The 18,739-nt window shown below is 42.4% G+C and overlaps 1 protein-coding gene across 2 annotated transcripts; it reads left to right on the plus strand.

Moving 5' to 3' along the window:
* The first annotated feature begins 4,928 nt into the window (after window positions 1–4,928).
* On the plus strand, window positions 4,929–17,413 carry Tspan6 (tetraspanin 6). 2 transcript variants are annotated; one of them, XM_042269706.2, is made up of 9 exons: window positions 4,929–5,044; window positions 10,961–11,231; window positions 12,310–12,498; window positions 12,806–12,880; window positions 13,717–13,815; window positions 14,234–14,368; window positions 14,717–14,800; window positions 16,406–16,512; window positions 17,224–17,413. In XM_042269706.2, exons 3-8 carry the CDS (start codon window positions 12,487–12,489, stop codon window positions 16,472–16,474), a joined length of 474 nt encoding a protein of 157 aa, XP_042125640.1. In that variant the 5' UTR covers window positions 4,929–5,044; window positions 10,961–11,231; window positions 12,310–12,486; the 3' UTR covers window positions 16,475–16,512; window positions 17,224–17,413. The 2 variants fall into 2 exon arrangements, with proteins under 2 accessions (XP_042125640.1, XP_006986476.1); XM_006986414.4 differs by lacking the exons at window positions 4,929–5,044; window positions 10,961–11,231 and adding an exon at window positions 11,266–11,415.
* The last annotated feature ends 1,326 nt before the right edge of the window (window positions 17,414–18,739 follow it).

Raw genomic sequence — 18,739 nt, forward strand, 5'->3', positions numbered from 1 at the left:
CTCCAATTGCTCCCAGATCTTCCCCACCCAACTTTATATTCTTTTTCTTTCTCTTTAAAAAAAACAAACAAACAACTTTTTTGGTCATAAATTTATGATAAGGTTGTGTTTACAAAAAGTATCATGCATTGCGTGTGTGTGTGTGTGTGTGTGTGTGTGTGTGTGTGTGTGTGTGTGAGCCATGTGAGCACCCTATCACTGAAGTGTACCCCTCCCTTATCAACACTTACCTGAAGAACCAAAATTAATTTCCCATACTGTGAATGGAAGGAAAGTATGCCTAGTGGGGCTTTTCTGGAAGGCTCTTTAAGTAAATCTAAATAATCTATGCATGGCAAGATGATACCCGTTGCTAAACTATTTTCCAGTGGTCTCAGATGAAGGGCTATTCTTTTATTCACTAAGCAAGCCTTCTTCATCTAATTGTCTGGTATTATTCTTGCATAGTATGGAATAATTCTTACATTATTCTTATATAGTATAGACCACCCTATACCCATCATCTACTCACAGTTAACATTTCTATCTCTTGAAAATTCAGTTTAGATGGATCTGGTGGTATAGACCTAAATTTCCAGCACTTGGGAGGCTGAAGCAGGGGAATTGTAAGTTCCAGATTAGCCTAAACTGCAGAGTAAGTTCCAGGATAACTAGGGATAGATAGATTAGATTATGTCTCAGAAGAAAACAAATCAGCGATTTCTGTAACATTGCTCTCGGTTTCTTTTGGATGTGACATTGCTTTTGACCTCATAAATTCACAGCGATAGTGGCTGCATGCACAAGTCCTGCATGCCAGTGGGCTCATTGACACCCCATCATGAGAGGGGAGGGACTTGTCGGCTTAATGGTTACTGGGGAGAGGAAGTCACGTTCTCCAGTGGTGCAGCCACTGGTTAGCTGCCCTCATTCATCAATACCTTCCCACTCATGCTCATGTAGGCGACCCTAATTCAATGCACACAAAAAGTAGAGTGGGGCCTTGCTGGGAAGAATGAGGAATTTGGAGTCATTTGGTGTCTGGGGAGGTGACAGGAGAGGTCCTATGACCCAAGTACATCCCTCTCCTTAAAAAGAAAGAAAACCTCAGTTTTTTTCTGTTTTGAGAATTGCCAGCATGAGCTCTGCATTTACCTGAATTCCCACTCCTCCCTTCCAGCTTCTGAACTCCTTCCATGCCCTCACAACTCCCTCTCAAACTCACAACCTCGTATTTTATCCCAAGTGTTCAGCCCCAAATATGTGCCTATAAGAGCACACTAAAGCCGGGCGGTGATGGTGTACGCCTTTAATCCCAGCACTCAGGAGGCAGAGGCAAGCGGATCTCTGTGAGTTCGAGGCCAGCCTGGGCTACAGAGTGAGTCCCAGGAAAGGCGCAAAGCTACACAGAGAAACCCTGTCTCGAAAAACCAAAAAAAAAAAAAAAAGAGCACACTAAATGGGTTCCGTGGACTATATGTAAATAACTTGTGTGTGTGTGTAACAAAGTACATTTTTATATGTATATAAAATTGTGAAAGAATCGGTATTTTGTTGTTGTTGTTTTCAAGACAGGGTTTCTCTGTGTAGCCCTGGCTATCCTGGAACTCACTCCATAGACCAGGCTGGCCTCGAACTCCAAGATCTGCCTGCCTCTGCCTCCTGAGTGCTGGGATTAAAGGCATGTGCCACCACACTGACTAAGAATCAGTATTCTTTCACAAAGAAAAAAGTCAGTAGTTGTAGATGAAAAAAATTGCTCTGTGTGTATAAGTGCATTTATAATATCTTGATTATCAAGGGAAGAATTGGGTCCATAATTTTACAAAGTTCAATAGTAAACCTTAAATCTATTTCATTTTTAAACCACCAATTACATATATGTACTGAATATCTACCATGGTTCAAAAGTGTAGCACTATATAAGAAAGTAAAGGACACAATTGTGCCTCATTATTTAATACAGTTTTCAAGTACCTAATGTGAAAGAGTGCTGGGCAGAATGGTGGATAAAACAGATAAAATCCCTAATATCTTGATAGTCATTTTTATAATTAATTTGACAAATACATATTGAGCATCTACTATGTGCTTTATATTGCTCTAGACAACTGAAAAGCTTCAGTAAAAAAAAATTTAAAAAAATCACATCAAACAAAAAATGTGCTTAATGACCTTTGAATGTGTTTGGAGAACCTTTGTTGTTCAGAACGAATAAGGGTAGCATCAGTGATACAGTGTTGAGCAAGGAATGTGGTTCACTTGATCTTATAGAGCTTGCATCCACTTCCCAGACAATTTATGTGCATACAGGAGAGAGGGATGCCTCGGACATCTGGAGAACAATACACCAAATAGCAACAAAACACCACAAACTACAGCCTAGTCTCTGTGGACTCTAGGAGGCCAGAGGAAGGGGGTCAGGTGGAAAGAATTAGCCTTGATCTATTTTCAGGCAAAAGAAATGACATAAACTGGGGTTCACTGTTAGGTTGTGGGGGCTGGTGGGTGTTCAAGAGAGTCATAGTAAACAAAGTTGAATAAATAAGCTAGGGTCAGAAGATCCAAAGTGAATACATGAACTCTGTGTCTCTGTCTCTGTCTCTCTGCTTCTTTCTCTCTCTTTGTGTGTAGGGGGGTAGGTAAAGGCGAAATAATAATATATATTTTACCAGGTTGTTGGCTTCCCAAAATAACTCCTTCAGTGGCACTGGCTCTGGCTCGGACTTGGCCTAGCGAACAGCCGTTCTTTGGTACGACCCCACACGTCATACTGTTCCTTCACAAGCAAGCCCACATCCGCCTTCAGCCTAGTTTGGGGCATTCATCTCATTACTCTTCATTCCCAACACACTGAGTTTCATCCATTCCTTTGACACTTTCACAAATCCCTCCCTCTTTTCTCGGCCAGTTGAAAACCCTATCTCCCGAGAAGCCCCAGCTCAGTGAGTCAGAGGGAGTTTACTTCCCTTCTTTTGCCTCCCACAGCACAATTCACATACGTCTTAATTACTGCATACACATCACGGTTATTGCCATTGTCCTTGACTTATGTCTGACCCCTAATAGACTGTAAAGGCCTGTATTGTGCCAGGTTCTTATCTCCACTCTTCTTTATATTTCCAGCTCCCAACAGAGAGCCTGGCTCAGGCTAGGATGAGGATGTTCCAGAAGGCCTCAAGTAAGGGCATATGTGAGCGGACAGCACTCCTGGGAAGCACAAGGATGTATGTGTCTCGCCCAGAACAGCTGGAGTCAAACACACACACACACACACACACACACACACACACACACACACACACACACACACACTTCTGCAGCACCTGCTTTGTGTAGAAAATACTATACCTCGGAGGAGTATACAGTTAAACAAAACCACCTCTCTCTGTGTTTGGTTGGAAAGAAAAGATAATACAGACAAAACACATGTTAAATTTATTAAAATTCAGTATCATTTTCAACTTAAGAATGATAATATGCCTGGGGTGGTGGTGGTGGGGTGGCGGGGTGTGGGTGTGGGTTGGTGGCCTTTAATTGCAGCCCTTGGGGGGTAATCCCAGAACTTGGGAGGCAGAAGCAGGTGGATCTCTGTGAGTTTAAGGCCAGCTTGGTCTACAGAGCAAGTTCTAGGACAGCCAGGGTGGTTACACAGTGAAACTCTATCTCAAAAAACTAGAAAAAAAAAGAATGTCAACATGAAGCCTTTAAACATTCGATAAGGTTTGTTCTCTTAAGAATACTAGATAGTTGTTTGTCTTCTTTTTGTGATCTCAATGAAGCTCAAAGATGCATATATGCAGGCTAAACATTCACACATAAAAATAAATAAGGTTGTGTTCTTCGAATCTAAGATGGTCTTTTAATAAAAAATACAGACCCAGATATCAGGATGAAAGCTGAAAGATCAGAGAAGCAGAGCAAGCCACAGCCACCACCTATTATTACCTCACCAACTCCACAAATCCTCTGACTAAAATCCTCAGCCTTAGTTCCTGTCTCCTCATGCCTTGTATACCTTTCTTCACCCTGCCATCACTTCCTGGGATTAAAGACGTGTGTGCTTCCCAGCACTGGGATTAAAGGTGTGTGCTTGGCTCTGTTTCTAGAGTGGCCTTGAACTCACAGAGATCCAGATGGATCTCTGCCTCCCAAGTGCTAGGATTAAGGGTGTGTGTGCCACCACTGTCTGGCCTCTATGTCTAATCTAGTGGCTGGCTCTGTCCTCTGATATCCAGGCAAGTTTATTAGGGTACACAATATATCACTACAAGGCCAGGTGTGGTGGTACATGCCTTTAATCCCAGCACTCAAAAGACAGAGGCAGGGAGATCTTCCTAAGTTTGAAGCCAGCCTGGTCTACATAGCAAGTTCAGGCCAGCTAGGACAACATACTGAGACCCTGTCTCAATAAGTTACAAGAAAAGACAGACATAGAAAAGACAATTAAAGAAGAAATAGTGGGAACATGCAGACATAATAGGGCATAAAAAGATATGACCATTCAGGAAAGTAAGCTTTAACATTGCATATGTTGAGCAGTTGATGAAATTACAATGTATAAGATGGTAAAACACCCAATATTAAATTTTAAGAAAATAACTGGGAGGTGTTTTTAAATTTTATCCCATGTGTTTAGCCAAGAGAAAGTACAGGCATGTTAGGAAAAGGATAAGGAAGTAAAAATACTAAGGCTCTTATGTGAACAAGAGATAAAATACACTGACTTTTTTACTGGTTTCAAAGACAGAATAGGAATGCCTGAAGACATTATGTAGCTCAGATTAATTTATCTGCTTTGTGACAGTGTAATACTAGAATGATTTAGACAGTTTTCATTTGATTTAAGTAGTTAGTCCTTGAGTAACTAAATAAGCTGTTACTCCTAGACCAGCCATGATCTTACTGAGCCATGTGCTCAACAGGGATTGGCTGAAAACTGGATGAGGTCATCAATGAAGCATTGTGACCTAGGTGCTCAGAGGGCTTAAAAGGAGGTGCAGCGGCCCCGTCCCACAGGCTCTTCAGTAGTTTCTGAACATCTAGACATCAGGATGTAGAGTAGGTAAGTGGGTACTCCAGTAACTGACTGATGGTCTAAGTTAATATCAGAAGGTAGTGAGACTACAAGAACTAATAATGTTAGAGGGCTGGGATGGGGGAGGGAGAACGTTGTCACCGAGTTGGGGTGAAGGGGGTCTTTGAGTAGAGGAAATGGCTTTAATGTTCAAAGGTGGGCAGGGAATAGGAAGCAAGCCTTGTTCAGAAGATAATCCTATTGGGCTTGGTGTGTAGCAGATATTCCATGTTTGCGGGCCAGTGGGGAATGAGTTAAGATTTTGTTTGAGGGTTTAATAGGGTTAAGGGATTGGGGTGCCACAGAGGACATCTGACTTAAAAGTGAGTTCTTGTTTATGGTGTTTCCCGGGCCTGATGTCTGCCAAAGAAAACCACTTAACCCTAATCTTGAAGGTTACAGGAATTTGATAGGAGACACAAATCTCTACTAAATGTTACACAGCGTAAGTAGCAAAATATTTAAGGAAAATATTTTCTTACATTTTTGGGATCGAGTATATTCGTCTTACCCAAAATGTAGAGAAAATAACAGATTGCGCTAGGAAAAGAGAAAGATTGGAGTCTCCGCCTTACCACTGAGAGATGGTGTTACTACATAAGTGATTGAATGTTAGGGAAAGGCGAAGTTCTCCCTCCCCAAGGGCATGGTGGCACTGGGGGCAGCGGGCCCTTCAGGGACTCTGCAGAGCACCTATTTGTGATTCAGAGTCTGAGCAGGAACAATCTTGGCTCCGCCTGACTCAAGATAGCTGCTGGTTTTTATGTTAGTCATGTCTCGTTTCAGAGCGTGCCCTGTGTCTGATGAAGGAAGCAGAGGTATGCGGGGCTTAGGCTTAGGCAAGTTACTCAGCCACTCTGAACCTGGGTTTTCACCTGCAAGCTGAGGAGAGTAGTTAGGTTTGAGCTCATAACAGGAGCTTTGTGATGTAGGCAGGAGGGAGCGGGGAGCAAGGGCTTAGCAGCACTGGTTGGTCCATGGCACTCAGTACTGCAGCCAACAGTACTGGAAGGAATACATTTAGCTTATGGCTTAGAGAAGCATATGTTAAGCTGCTTTAGATGGAACTCAACTGTCATTTTGGTTTGGGATCCAGACCCCAGGCTAGATTTGAACTAAACTGAGCTTCTGGATTTGGTGGCATGGCAGGGAGAATCTGGGTGTAGTAAGGAAGGAGGCCCTGGTACGAGGTGGTGTGGCCATAGGAATACTAAGTTCCATGTCAGTTTTCGGTTTAGTTTGGCACTGGCTGTCCTTCCCACAAAGCAGCGTTGTGAGTGGCGGAGGAAGGGAGAAGGAAAGTCAACACATTCTTGGAACTAGGACGTGCCTTTGAGCTGGAGCTGTTTTGTTTTTGCTTCAGCCACAGACATATTACTTCGCTCTCAGGCTTACAATGAAAATCCCTCCCGGGCCATGGAACAAATCTAAACTTCAGAGGAAACCTTCTTTTCAGGATGACAAGGAGTTAGCGAGACTTCCTTTGATGTTTGTTGTTTTTAATACGGGACTCCTCGGATAAGAATGAAGCTTTACATGTACTTAACAGCCGGGTTCCCTCAGAGGCCCTTCTGCAGCTATGGTAAACATATTTTAAGAGCTGGATGTCTGCAATATTTCCTGGTGACTTTACCTCCAAGTGTTTATAGGAGTATGTTCTCTTCCCTTCACAAACACACACACACACACACACACACACACACACACACACACACACACACAGACACACACACACACACCACGCGTGATTGGTGAAAAAAGACGTGTATCTGGTTGGTTTGATACACACACACAGACACAAACAAAGACACAGACACACACACACAGACACACACAGACACACAGACACACACAGACACACACACAGACACAGACACACAGACACATGCAAACACACAGACACACAGACAAAGACACAGAGACACAGACACACAGACACAGACACACACACAGACACAAACACAGACACACACAGACACACAAACACAGACACACACAGACACACAGACACAGAGACACAGAGACACAGACACACACAGACACACAGAGACACACAGACACACACACAGACACAGACACACAACACACAGAGACACACACAGACACACACACAGAGACATACACAGAGACACACAGACACAGACACACACACAGAGACACACACAGAGACACACACCCAGAGACACACACACAAAGACACAGACACACACAGACACACACACACAGAGACACACACACAGACACACACACAGACACACACAGACACACAGAGACACACACAGACACACACACAGACACACAGACACAGACACACAGACACAGACACACAGACACACAGACACACACACAGACACACACAGACACACACACACAGAGACACACACAGAGACACACAGACACACACACACAGAGACACACACACAGACACACAGACACAGAGACACACGCAGAGACACAGACACAGACACACAGATACACAGACACAGACACACACACACACAGACACACACAGAAACACACAGACACACACAAAGACACAGACACACACACACAGACACAGAGACACACACAGACACACACACAGATATACACAGACACACAGACACAGACACACACACAGACACACAGACACACACACACAAACACACACAGACACACAGACACACACACAAAAACACACAGACACACACACAGACACACACAGACACACAGACACAGACACACACTGACACACAGACACAGACACACAGACACACACACAGACAGACACACACACAGACACACACACAGACACACACAGACACAGACACACACACACAGACACACAAACACACACACAGAGACACACACGCAGAGACACACACAGAGACCCACACACAGAGACACAGAGACACACACACAGAGACACAGACACACACAGACACACATACACAGACACATACACAGACACACAGAGACACACACATACACAGAGACACAGACACAGACACACAGAGACACACACATACACAGAGACACACACAGACACACAGAGACACACACACAGACACACACACACAGACACACAGAGACACACACACAGACACACACACAGACACACAGACACAGAGACACAGAAACACACACAGACACATACACACAGACACACACAGACACACAGACACAGAGACACAGAAACACACACAGACACATACACAGACACACAGAGACACACACATACACAGACACACACACACAGACAAACAGAGACACACACAGACACACACACAGACACACAGAGACACACACACAGACACACACACAGACACACAGAGACACAGACACACAAACACAGAAACACACAGACACACAGACACACACACAGACACACAGACACAGACACACAGACACTGACACACACAGACACAAACAGAGACACACAGACACAAACACAGACACACACAGACACACACAGACACACAGACACACAACACACACAGACACACGCAGAGACACACACAGACACACAGACACACACGCAGAGACACACGCACACAGACAGACACACAGACACAGACACACAAACACACACGCAGAGACACACGCAGAGACACACACAGACACACAGACACAGACACACAGACAGACACACACACAGACACACAGAAACAGATACACACAAAAACACACAGACACACATACAGACAAACACACAGACACAGACACACACGGACACTCACACAGACGCAGACACACACACAGAGACACACACACAGACACACAGACACACACACAGACACACATGTAGACACACAGACACACACATAGACACAGACACACACACAGACACACAGACACACACAGACACACAGACACACAACACACACAGACACACGCAGAGACACACACAGACACACAGACACACACGCAGAGACACACGCACACAGACAGACACACAGACACAGACACACAAACACACACGCAGAGACACACGCAGAGACACACACAGACACACAGACACAGACACACAGACAGACACACACACAGACACACACACAGAAACAGATACACACAAAAACACACAGACACACATACAGACAAACACACAGACACAGACACACACGGACACTCACACAGACGCAGACACACACACAGAGACACACACACAGACACACAGACACACACACAGACACACATGTAGACACACAGACACACACATAGACACAGACACACACACAGACACACAGACACACACAGGCACACAGACACACACACACAGACACACAGAGACACACAGACACACAAACACACACAGACACACAGACACACACAGACACACAGACACACACAGGCACACAGACACACACAGACACACACACAGACACACACACAGACACACATGTAGACACACAGTCACACAGACACACACACACAGACACACAGATACACAGACACAGACACACACAGAGACACACACACACAGACACACAGACACACAGACACAGACACACACACAGACCCACAGACACACACACAGACACAGGACATTCACGCACAGACACACGGACCCGGCACAGACACACACACACACAGACACACAGATACACAGACACAGACACACACAGAGACACACACACACAGACACACAGACACACACACAGACACACAGACACACAGACACAGACACACACACAGACCCACAGACACACACACAGACACAGGACATTCACACACAGACACACGGACCCGGCACAGACACACACACACACAGACACACAGATACACAGACACAGACACACACAGAGACACACACACACAGACACACAGACACACAGACACAGACACACACACAGACCCACAGACACACACACAGACACAGGACATTCACACACAGACACACGGACCCGGCACAGACACACACACACACACACACACACACACACACACACACTCCATTTTCCATGCATTTGTGTATCACATCTTTGTAATTTGGGGATAAAACTTAGTATAAACCCTGGCAATGAAGTACCTCATTTTCCAAGTGTTATTTCCTTGGACTGCAGACATCTGGTTGGGTGTTATAGGAACTGGTCCTAGGTCAATATTTAAAGCACAGGAAAGCTTTGCAGGATCAAGTCAATGGAACTTTCCTGTCCTCTGTTTCTGTGGTAGCATGTGTTTCAAGCAAAATTTCAAGTAGAAAAATTTGGGCATCTTGTTTTCCATGAATATGTAACATGGCTGTTAAGTCTGTATTGAATACGAAGTATATTGCATAGAGACTGATATTGCCCTGTAGTGATAGCACACATTTAATGAAAAGAAACAAATCCTCAATATGTATTTTTTGATATAAAAAATATAGATCAATATGTTCATAATACATAACACCAAAGCAAGCACTTACACACATAATTTAGCAGGAGAAAATAGCATTTTTCACTCTCACATTTTAAAAGTCTGAATATCCAATTATAAAACTTCACTGCTGTGTCTCACTGTATGGACAAAGGACATATAAATTTGTACGATTGGTGTTAGTTTCAACTCAGTTTTCCAGAGATTATAATTTTTCATGAAAGGATATATTTTTATGAAAGAAACAGGAATATATATCAATCAATATATTGACGCTGAGTCTTTGTACTAGTCTAAGTGTAGACTAGAATAGTCTCCCCCCCGCCACCCCATTATTATTCTTCTCCATTTCTAGAAAGAAAACACTAGGGAATGAACTAATGCGTCAGGAAAAAGGGAGATCAAGGTGTCTCTATCACTTTATTAATTAATATGTATTTATGTACATTTTATGTAAGTAATATAAACTTGATTAGAAGAAAATATCCCTACCCTGTTCCCATGAGAAGCAAAAATCGTATCCAAGTGGAGGGCAGTCTAATTTTTGTTTTTATTCTTTTCTTTTAGGGCACTAGGGACCTGGAAGGCTGGCCCTTCCAGCACTGCGGGCAGTGATAGACCACTTAACGATGAAGTATAAAAAGACTGATGAAGTCCAATAGGCGGGAAAGATTCCATGGGAGGAACAAAAGAACAAGCAAGCTCCACTAGAACCTTTATATAAGTAATCTCCAGCAGGGGGCGCTCCGAAATTGTCGCAACTTTCCGGACAGCCTCCTAGACTTGACCCTCTAGAAAATCGTAGCGTGTTTCCGGCTCTTCTCAGTTGCAGATACTCGTAAGTTTTCGGCAGTTTCCGGGGAAACTCGGGAACTCCCGCGCCTGGCTGGCTCGAGTGTTCGCCCCGTGCGGAGGCGCAGGGTCTCGGGCTAGTCATGGCGTCCCCATCTCGGAGGCTGCAGACTAAACCAGTCATTACTTGTTTCAAAAGTGTTCTCTTGATCTACACTTTCATCTTTTGGGTGAGACACGGGAACAGCTGGGGAACCCTGGCTTAGGTGGTGGGTGTGACCCGGAGCGGAGAACCTCAGGTCTGGAATGGGATGAGGTTTGGGCGGCTATGGTTCCGGAGACCCCGGCCCTGGTGACGAGTGGTCTAGGCCACAGTGCGGGGGGTCCCTGAGATTGGAGCCGGGGCGTTGTAGCATTGGCGCTGGGATCTTGATGTGAGGTGCCTGGTTGAAGTGGGACCCAGATGTCTCAGGAGATCCAGGTCGGAGAGAGAGATGAAGAACGGAGTTAAGTCTCCTAGAGCACACACGGTGTCTCTGAACCTTTGGAGATGAGAGACTTGTCTCCTTCCCTGTGAGGGGTCTTTTGCATAATAATATCTCTCTTTTCACTGCTTCATAAGAGGGGAGTTTTTCACAGGTAAGTATGGTGTGATTCCATTCCTGCCAGTCTATCCTTGGATTTTTCTTTTGTGTACCACCCCTTTGTATCCTATGTCCATCCCTAAATTGGGGATGGGGATGCAAGAAGTTTCTGGAATCCAGAAATGCTTTTGACCTTCCCCCTTACAAGATGGCTTTCTTTCTCAGATGGGAGTAAATTGCTTAAGGAAATTTTGATCCCTAGACGCGTATGCCATGGGGTATGTGTTTTACATAGTAAAACAGATGTGTGCAATTTTGAGAAGATGCCTTGTCCATAAGCTTCTTTTATTTGCAGAACCCTTTCCTACATCATGGGCACCTGCCCTCCCCCACCCCCACCCCTTACCTATCGCACTGTGGCAACCAGGCTGCTAAAATGAATTCTCGCACACATTGTGTCTTAGACACTTGCCGAGTTTGTGATAGAAGATACAAGCTTGTATGGTGCCTAATTGTTTCTTTCTCTGATTTCTCACGTAGATCACTGGTGTTATCCTTCTTGCCGTTGGCATTTGGGGCAAGGTGAGCCTGGAAAATTATTTTTCCCTCTTAAATGAGAAGGCCACCAATGTCCCTTTTGTGCTCATCGGCACAGGCACTGTCATCATTCTGTTGGGCACCTTTGGTTGTTTTGCTACCTGTAGAGCCTCGGCATGGATGTTAAAACTGGTGAGTCCTTGATTTCTTTAGACTATTCTTGGTTTTCCTAGAATAGTCTTACATGTGCTAGCCTAGCATCTTTGTTTCTCAGAACTGACCACAGCTGTTTACACTTTTTCCCTTTCCTTATGAAAAAAAAAAAAAGCGAACCGTCCCATTACTGGCTTCCATATTTAAGTAGACATTTTAATCCTGCTTTCCCTGCCCTTTCCAATGAAAATATGTTGAATTGGTGACACAGAATTCCACCCCCCTCCTTGCAGCTGCTGAGTCTTGTTGTACTAACTTGAACTTTTTTAAAATTTTTATCTTACAGTACGCGATGTTTCTGACACTCATTTTCTTAGTTGAACTAGTTGCCGCCATTGTAGGATTTGTTTTCAGACATGAGGTAAGCCTGAATTAGACAATTCTACTGCGTTAAAATTTGCCCTCTTATCTTGGGTAAATTAAGGAGCACAGTTCGTCAGCTTTCATTAATTTTAAAAACCACTTCAAGCTGTATTTCACGCTGAGCTTTCAATCTGCATCTGACAATAGTGGATTTCCAGTAAAAATTCTGACATGCTTGTAGTGTAAATGAGCATTCAAAAATTTGTAGAATGATAATCACTAGAAGAAAATGGTACCACAGTCACACTAGCTTCTAGTTGTAATTTGGTGCACAAACACCTCTTAAAGTGGACCTTTATAACATTACTAATAGGAGCAAAGTTTATGATAAAATTAATACTATCCCAGAAGTCACATTTTGAAAAGATATAATTAATGCAAATCATTAAAATCTTAATAGTTGTATATTAAAATCAACTGAACATGGCACTGTTGTGAAGCCATTCATCAAGTAGGGAGGGCGTGTTCAAGTGCCCTTTGAACTGTCAGTGCAGTCTTCTGAAGGAAAAAGTTACAGCCCCATTGGATAGGCATCAGACTTGTGCATGGAGAAATATTTAGGCTGAAGGCAGAAAAAGCAGCATACAGCTACCATTTGGATAAGTACATGCTCTCATAGCCCCTTTAGCTTGTAGGTATGATATTATAACATCTTACTTGATAGTCCTTTCAGTCAAACGATATCCCTTAGTAGACAGAATTGGACCATGGAAGTTAATTACCACACATCAAAGATTAACCATTGGGCAGATGGGAGAATTTCTTATTTGCTATAGAAGAATCAAAGTATTTTTTTGAATGCTTGTTGACTGGCATTTTACTTTTCTGATACAGATTAAAAACAGCTTTAAAAATAACTATGAAAACGCTTTGAAGGAATACAATTCCACAAGGGATTATAGAAGTGACGCTGTAGACAAGATCCAGCATACGGTAAGTGGGTAGAGCTGGTGCCTTTTCAAGAGGGAAGTACATTCCTTATTGCTTCAGAGGAAAGGCTGGCTGGCTCTGGGCCGCCAGCTGTTTCCCACTTGTGTGGAAAACTAGTGTGGGGTGATCCTACACAGCTATGTGTTCTTCTCCCTGCGTGTCCTTGTTCTCTTCCTCTCCACCTACATCATAGACAAACATTGTTAGTGCCAACGACGACAGGGCAGTACAGCCAGTCGAAAGCTTTGATGCTTATTGTTCAAGTGCCAGTCTCTTGAATTCATCAAGAAGAGAGATTGTCGAGTATATTACCTATTGTTTGGGTGACATATTATAATCGAAGATGACGTAAGGGTAAATGTTTGCCTGCAAACCAGTAATATGAACGACTACAAATCCTTTTTAAATTTTTTCTTTTCAGTTGCATTGTTGTGGTGTCACCAATTACAGGGATTGGAAAGGTACTAATTATTACTCGGAAATAGGATTTCCTAAGAGTTGCTGTAAACAGGAAGGTTGTTTTCCACACAGGGATGCAGATAAAGTTAATGAAGAGGTAAGGCTCCTTTTAGCACTTTGTATTTGATGGTGTTTGAGGATTTAGTGGAACACAAAATGGACACAAGTGTTACTCGCATGGATATACATATCTGAAGTTTTCGGGGTAGCTGGGACTTCATTTCATACAACTAGCAAGCGGCTTTCCAATGCACAATCCGAATGGTGGAAGTAGTTGAGACTGAGGGGAGATGAAACAGGCTAGGTGTCAGGAAAATGATAATGCAGGGCTAATAGTAGTTCACCACCATGTTCTGTGGACGGCTGGCTGATCGAAGTAGTAATTGCCAGGAAGAAGAGCAGACCTTTCTTGGTTTGTACTGAACGTCTTTTCCTCTGCCCTTAGGGTTGTTTTATAAAGGTAATGACAATTATAGAGTCGGAAATGGGAGTCGTGGCTGGAATTTCTTTTGGAGTTGCTTGCTTTCAGGTAAGCTTTCTTTGTTCTTTTGAAATGTCTCATTCTTGTAGGTATAAGAGAAGGGTTTTGTTTTTGTTTTTGTTTTTGACTTTGTTTCTTTGAGACAGAGAATTACAATATAGTCCTAGCTGTCCTGGAACTCAAAATTAGACCAGGCTGTCCTTGAACTCAAGAAGATCCACCTGCCTCTCCCTCTCAAGTGATGTAATAAAGGCATGCGCCAGCACACCCAGCTGGGTTTCACTTTTAAGACATGGAAGTTTTGCTTCGGAGACTGGATCGTGAAGACGGTGTAAGAGAAGTCTCAGTTCTCACAAAGCAGTCAGTTGTTGATCACAGGATAGCAGCCCTCTGGCTTTTCTTAGGGGGAAGTAATGGGACTTAATTGGGATGTATATTATTGATTTTGATTTGTAATTGAGTCATTATTTAGTTAATTTTTTTAAGTGGAGGATTTCCTGACTCCTGTGTTTTACACAACTACAAATAACTCTAAATTTTAATTCCCATTGTCATAGCCTCATAGCCAATCATGCCTTGAACCTATAAAAGTAAGGCTTAGAATTTAATCCTACCAGTAAGTATACAACATACATATATACATACACGTGTGTGTGTGTGTGTGTGTGTGTGTGTGTGTGTGAGAGAGAGAGAGAGAGAGAGAGAGAGAGAGAGAGGAGAGAGAGAGGGAGAGAGGGAGAGAGAGAGAATGGGACTTGAACCAAGAGTCTTAGCAATAGTGTGCACGCACTGTACCACTGAGCCACATCTCAGGCCCAGTACATATTGTCAGAAAGCAGTTAACTGTGAGAGGACACACTACCCTCATAGTTGGTCGAAAGATAAATTGATAGGAATTTTGCTTTTAGTCTGTGATCAGTATCAGTCAGGGTTCTAAAACTTTATTAAAGTCTCCCCCCCCCCCAGCTGCAACTGGCTGATGGGTTGTAAATAGATCACACAAATCTCTACTATAGATTGAATTTTTTCCCCCAAGTTGTGCTGCTCACTGTAGCATGAAAAGTTTGTGTATGATTTGGAGTGATTTTTTTTTTTTTACATTTAGCGTTATAAAAGTAAGACTAATGCAAGGCTAGTCTCAATATATGTACAGAGTAGCATTCCTTACTATTTAAATCTGCACCAATGTAACAGCTACTAGCCACCTTCGTTCTAAGGAGCAGATAACATTAAAACTCCAGCTGTTCTAACTCCATTTAAGTCCTCTGCAGCCACATAAGGCTAACGCCTATTGTACTGGACAGCACAAGTACATCCAAGAAATTACTTGGCCACATTGGTTGGGATTTTGCTTGATAAGATGTGTATTATAAACAATATGTTCATTTTCTTTTCAGTAGCTGACCCATGACTCCTGAATTTTCCCTTAGTGTCGGTTGTGAAGTTCTGGGTCATGGTTAGTAGAAAGGCTTTTTAGGGTCTTTGAATGTGACCTAGGCACTGAAGAAGTAGCTAACTTAATTAGTCAGGTGGAAAAAAATTTAAGGAAGAAAATTGTTGGTGAATTACAAATAAAATGAGAACACATTCATATCCTGAGCTCTTTAATTCTTTGTGCGTGTATGTTTAATTTTGTTCATATTTTCTCAACAGCTAATTGGAATCTTTCTCGCCTACTGCCTCTCACGTGCCATAACAAATAATCAGTATGAAATAGTGTAACCAGTAGACACACGGGCTTATTCCTCTCTAACTTTGAGGTGCGTTCAGTTTGGTTCTTAACCCTGTTCATATTGAGATTATGGTAGCTTGTGCATATGAATTATGAACTAAGTTTTCCAAGGTCTTCTCCAGTAGCTTATTTAAATCTTCTTGTTGGTATGCAAGCACTGTTCAGGTGGGTCAGGGTTCTAGTTGCAAGGCTGGTCTGAAAGTATTAATGTAGCTTATCCATGTGTGCTTTTTCAAGCATTTGTTCAATAAAAGAGCATGTCTGAATTTAAGTGCTCATCTACACATGTCAACCCAAAGATCACAAGAAGTCTCCTTTCTCACGTATGTTGACCTAGAGTAGGGAGAAATAATCTAACCTTGACTTTTAATTTGTGAAGTGTTAGGGGAAATATGTTCTGCTCTTGATGAATGTTGGCAGTTCCCCTAGATCTTAATTTTCATTCACTATACCTAATCAGTGCTTAAGAGTGTTGCTTGGTTGAAAAATATTTTTGGTAGACTAGATTTAGGTGGATGAAATTCATCTGGCTTAAACCAGAAACCTGATGTTGGGGGCAATTGTTACTGGCTGAATTAATCTCTCGTGTACCTGTCATATTTTAATTGGGGCATAGCCTGGGAGCTTATGGGGAAGTCTTCATTAGTGGGAATAGATCAGAATGTGGGCAAATGCAGATGATGAAATTTAGGTAACAACTAAATTAACCTTTCTTTTTCTTTCATTTTTGGATATTAAGGTTGAAGGTTACCCTTACGAGCTATCATCACCTGGATGGAGACTGGCATCTAATTAGCCTGATAAACAGCACCAGTAGGCTGATTCATCAAGATATTTGTGTATCGTGGTCTATGTCCATTTTTTGCCCTATTCATATATTCCTGAGTCTCTGAAACACTGGAAGAGCTAGTAAATTGTAGATGAAATAATACCATGTTTTCCTTGAATTTTATTTCTCAGTGTGGGAACTGTGAAAAGTGCTGTGAATTTGCTATTTTGATTCAGTGTTGATGGAAATTTCACCCGTATGAATCTGCTGTTGATGTAGTATGATAGAAAATTGGCCTCCCTGAGTGGGCCTCTAACTAGTCAAGACTATGTGGCTTGATTGTCTAATCTGCACCGAGAAGGAAAGTGTTTAAATCATTAGTCTCTGCTCATAGGCAGAGTCATGTTGTATAGTTTCTTTCCAGCTAGTCGTCAGATGGTGCCCATCATTAGCATTCCTGGGTGGTGGGAACTGTCTCAGGCTTCGGGTGCAAAGCATTAAAACTAGGAAGCACTACCTATGGTCTGTGACACATCTGCTTTCAGCACACAGTGTATGTATTTTTGTCTCCAAACTAAGGCATTTATACCGATTATACTTTGTTATTTGAAAGATTATTATTACTTTTATGGTATCAGAACTATTGTATTTTCTTTATGCATTTAATGGAACTTATCTTGATTAACTTTAGCTAGATCTTCTTTACCAAGCTGAAATAATAGTTCACATCAACTGTCAACATTTTGGTTAATTTTAATAGTGTTTGTTTTGGCTTGTATCCTTGATTAATAAATATACATCCTTTACACAATAAACATTGCATTCCCTCTAAAAGAATCATTTTAATTTTTACAAAATCTACTAGAATGGTTGTTTTCCACTGAGAAAGTGAAGCCCTACATTTCCACACGGAGTCCCAGTTTTAGGGATGAAACATAAGGTCAAGACCTTGACTCTGTTATTAAAACAAAAATCTCTATCTAAAAATAGTATTTTCTATGATAAGATCACATTTCAAGTCATTAAATAATGTGCTTAGCATTTTCTTAAGAGGTCAGATTTTTTGGTCATATTGTTTGCATTGAAAAGTTGCGTAAGAAATCATATAACCTTATAATCATATTCATTAGAACAATGAAGTTGTTATTTCATTGACTTTGAGTCTGTGCATCCAATAGTGAACACTGTTTCATCACATAGTCCCCGAATTCATGGTAATGAGTCAATTACTATTCTCAATAAAATGGTCCAAAACTACCCAGTTTGTGATATGGAGGGTGACCAGTTGGAGGGGAAGAGGGCACAAGGAAGGTTAGTGTGGAATATGATCTGAGTTTATTATATACATGCATAAAAATGTAATAAAAGGCTGGGCTGGGGTTCAGGGGTAGAGCATTTCCCTAACAGGTATGGGACCCCAATTCTTAGTCCTGCAAAAAAAAAAGAGAAAAAGGAAAATGAGACCCAAACAACCTAGGGTACTGGA

The sequence above is a fragment of the Peromyscus maniculatus genome, chromosome X (genome assembly GCF_049852395.1).
Source record: "Peromyscus maniculatus bairdii isolate BWxNUB_F1_BW_parent chromosome X, HU_Pman_BW_mat_3.1, whole genome shotgun sequence".
NCBI lineage: Eukaryota > Metazoa > Chordata > Mammalia > Rodentia > Cricetidae > Peromyscus > Peromyscus maniculatus.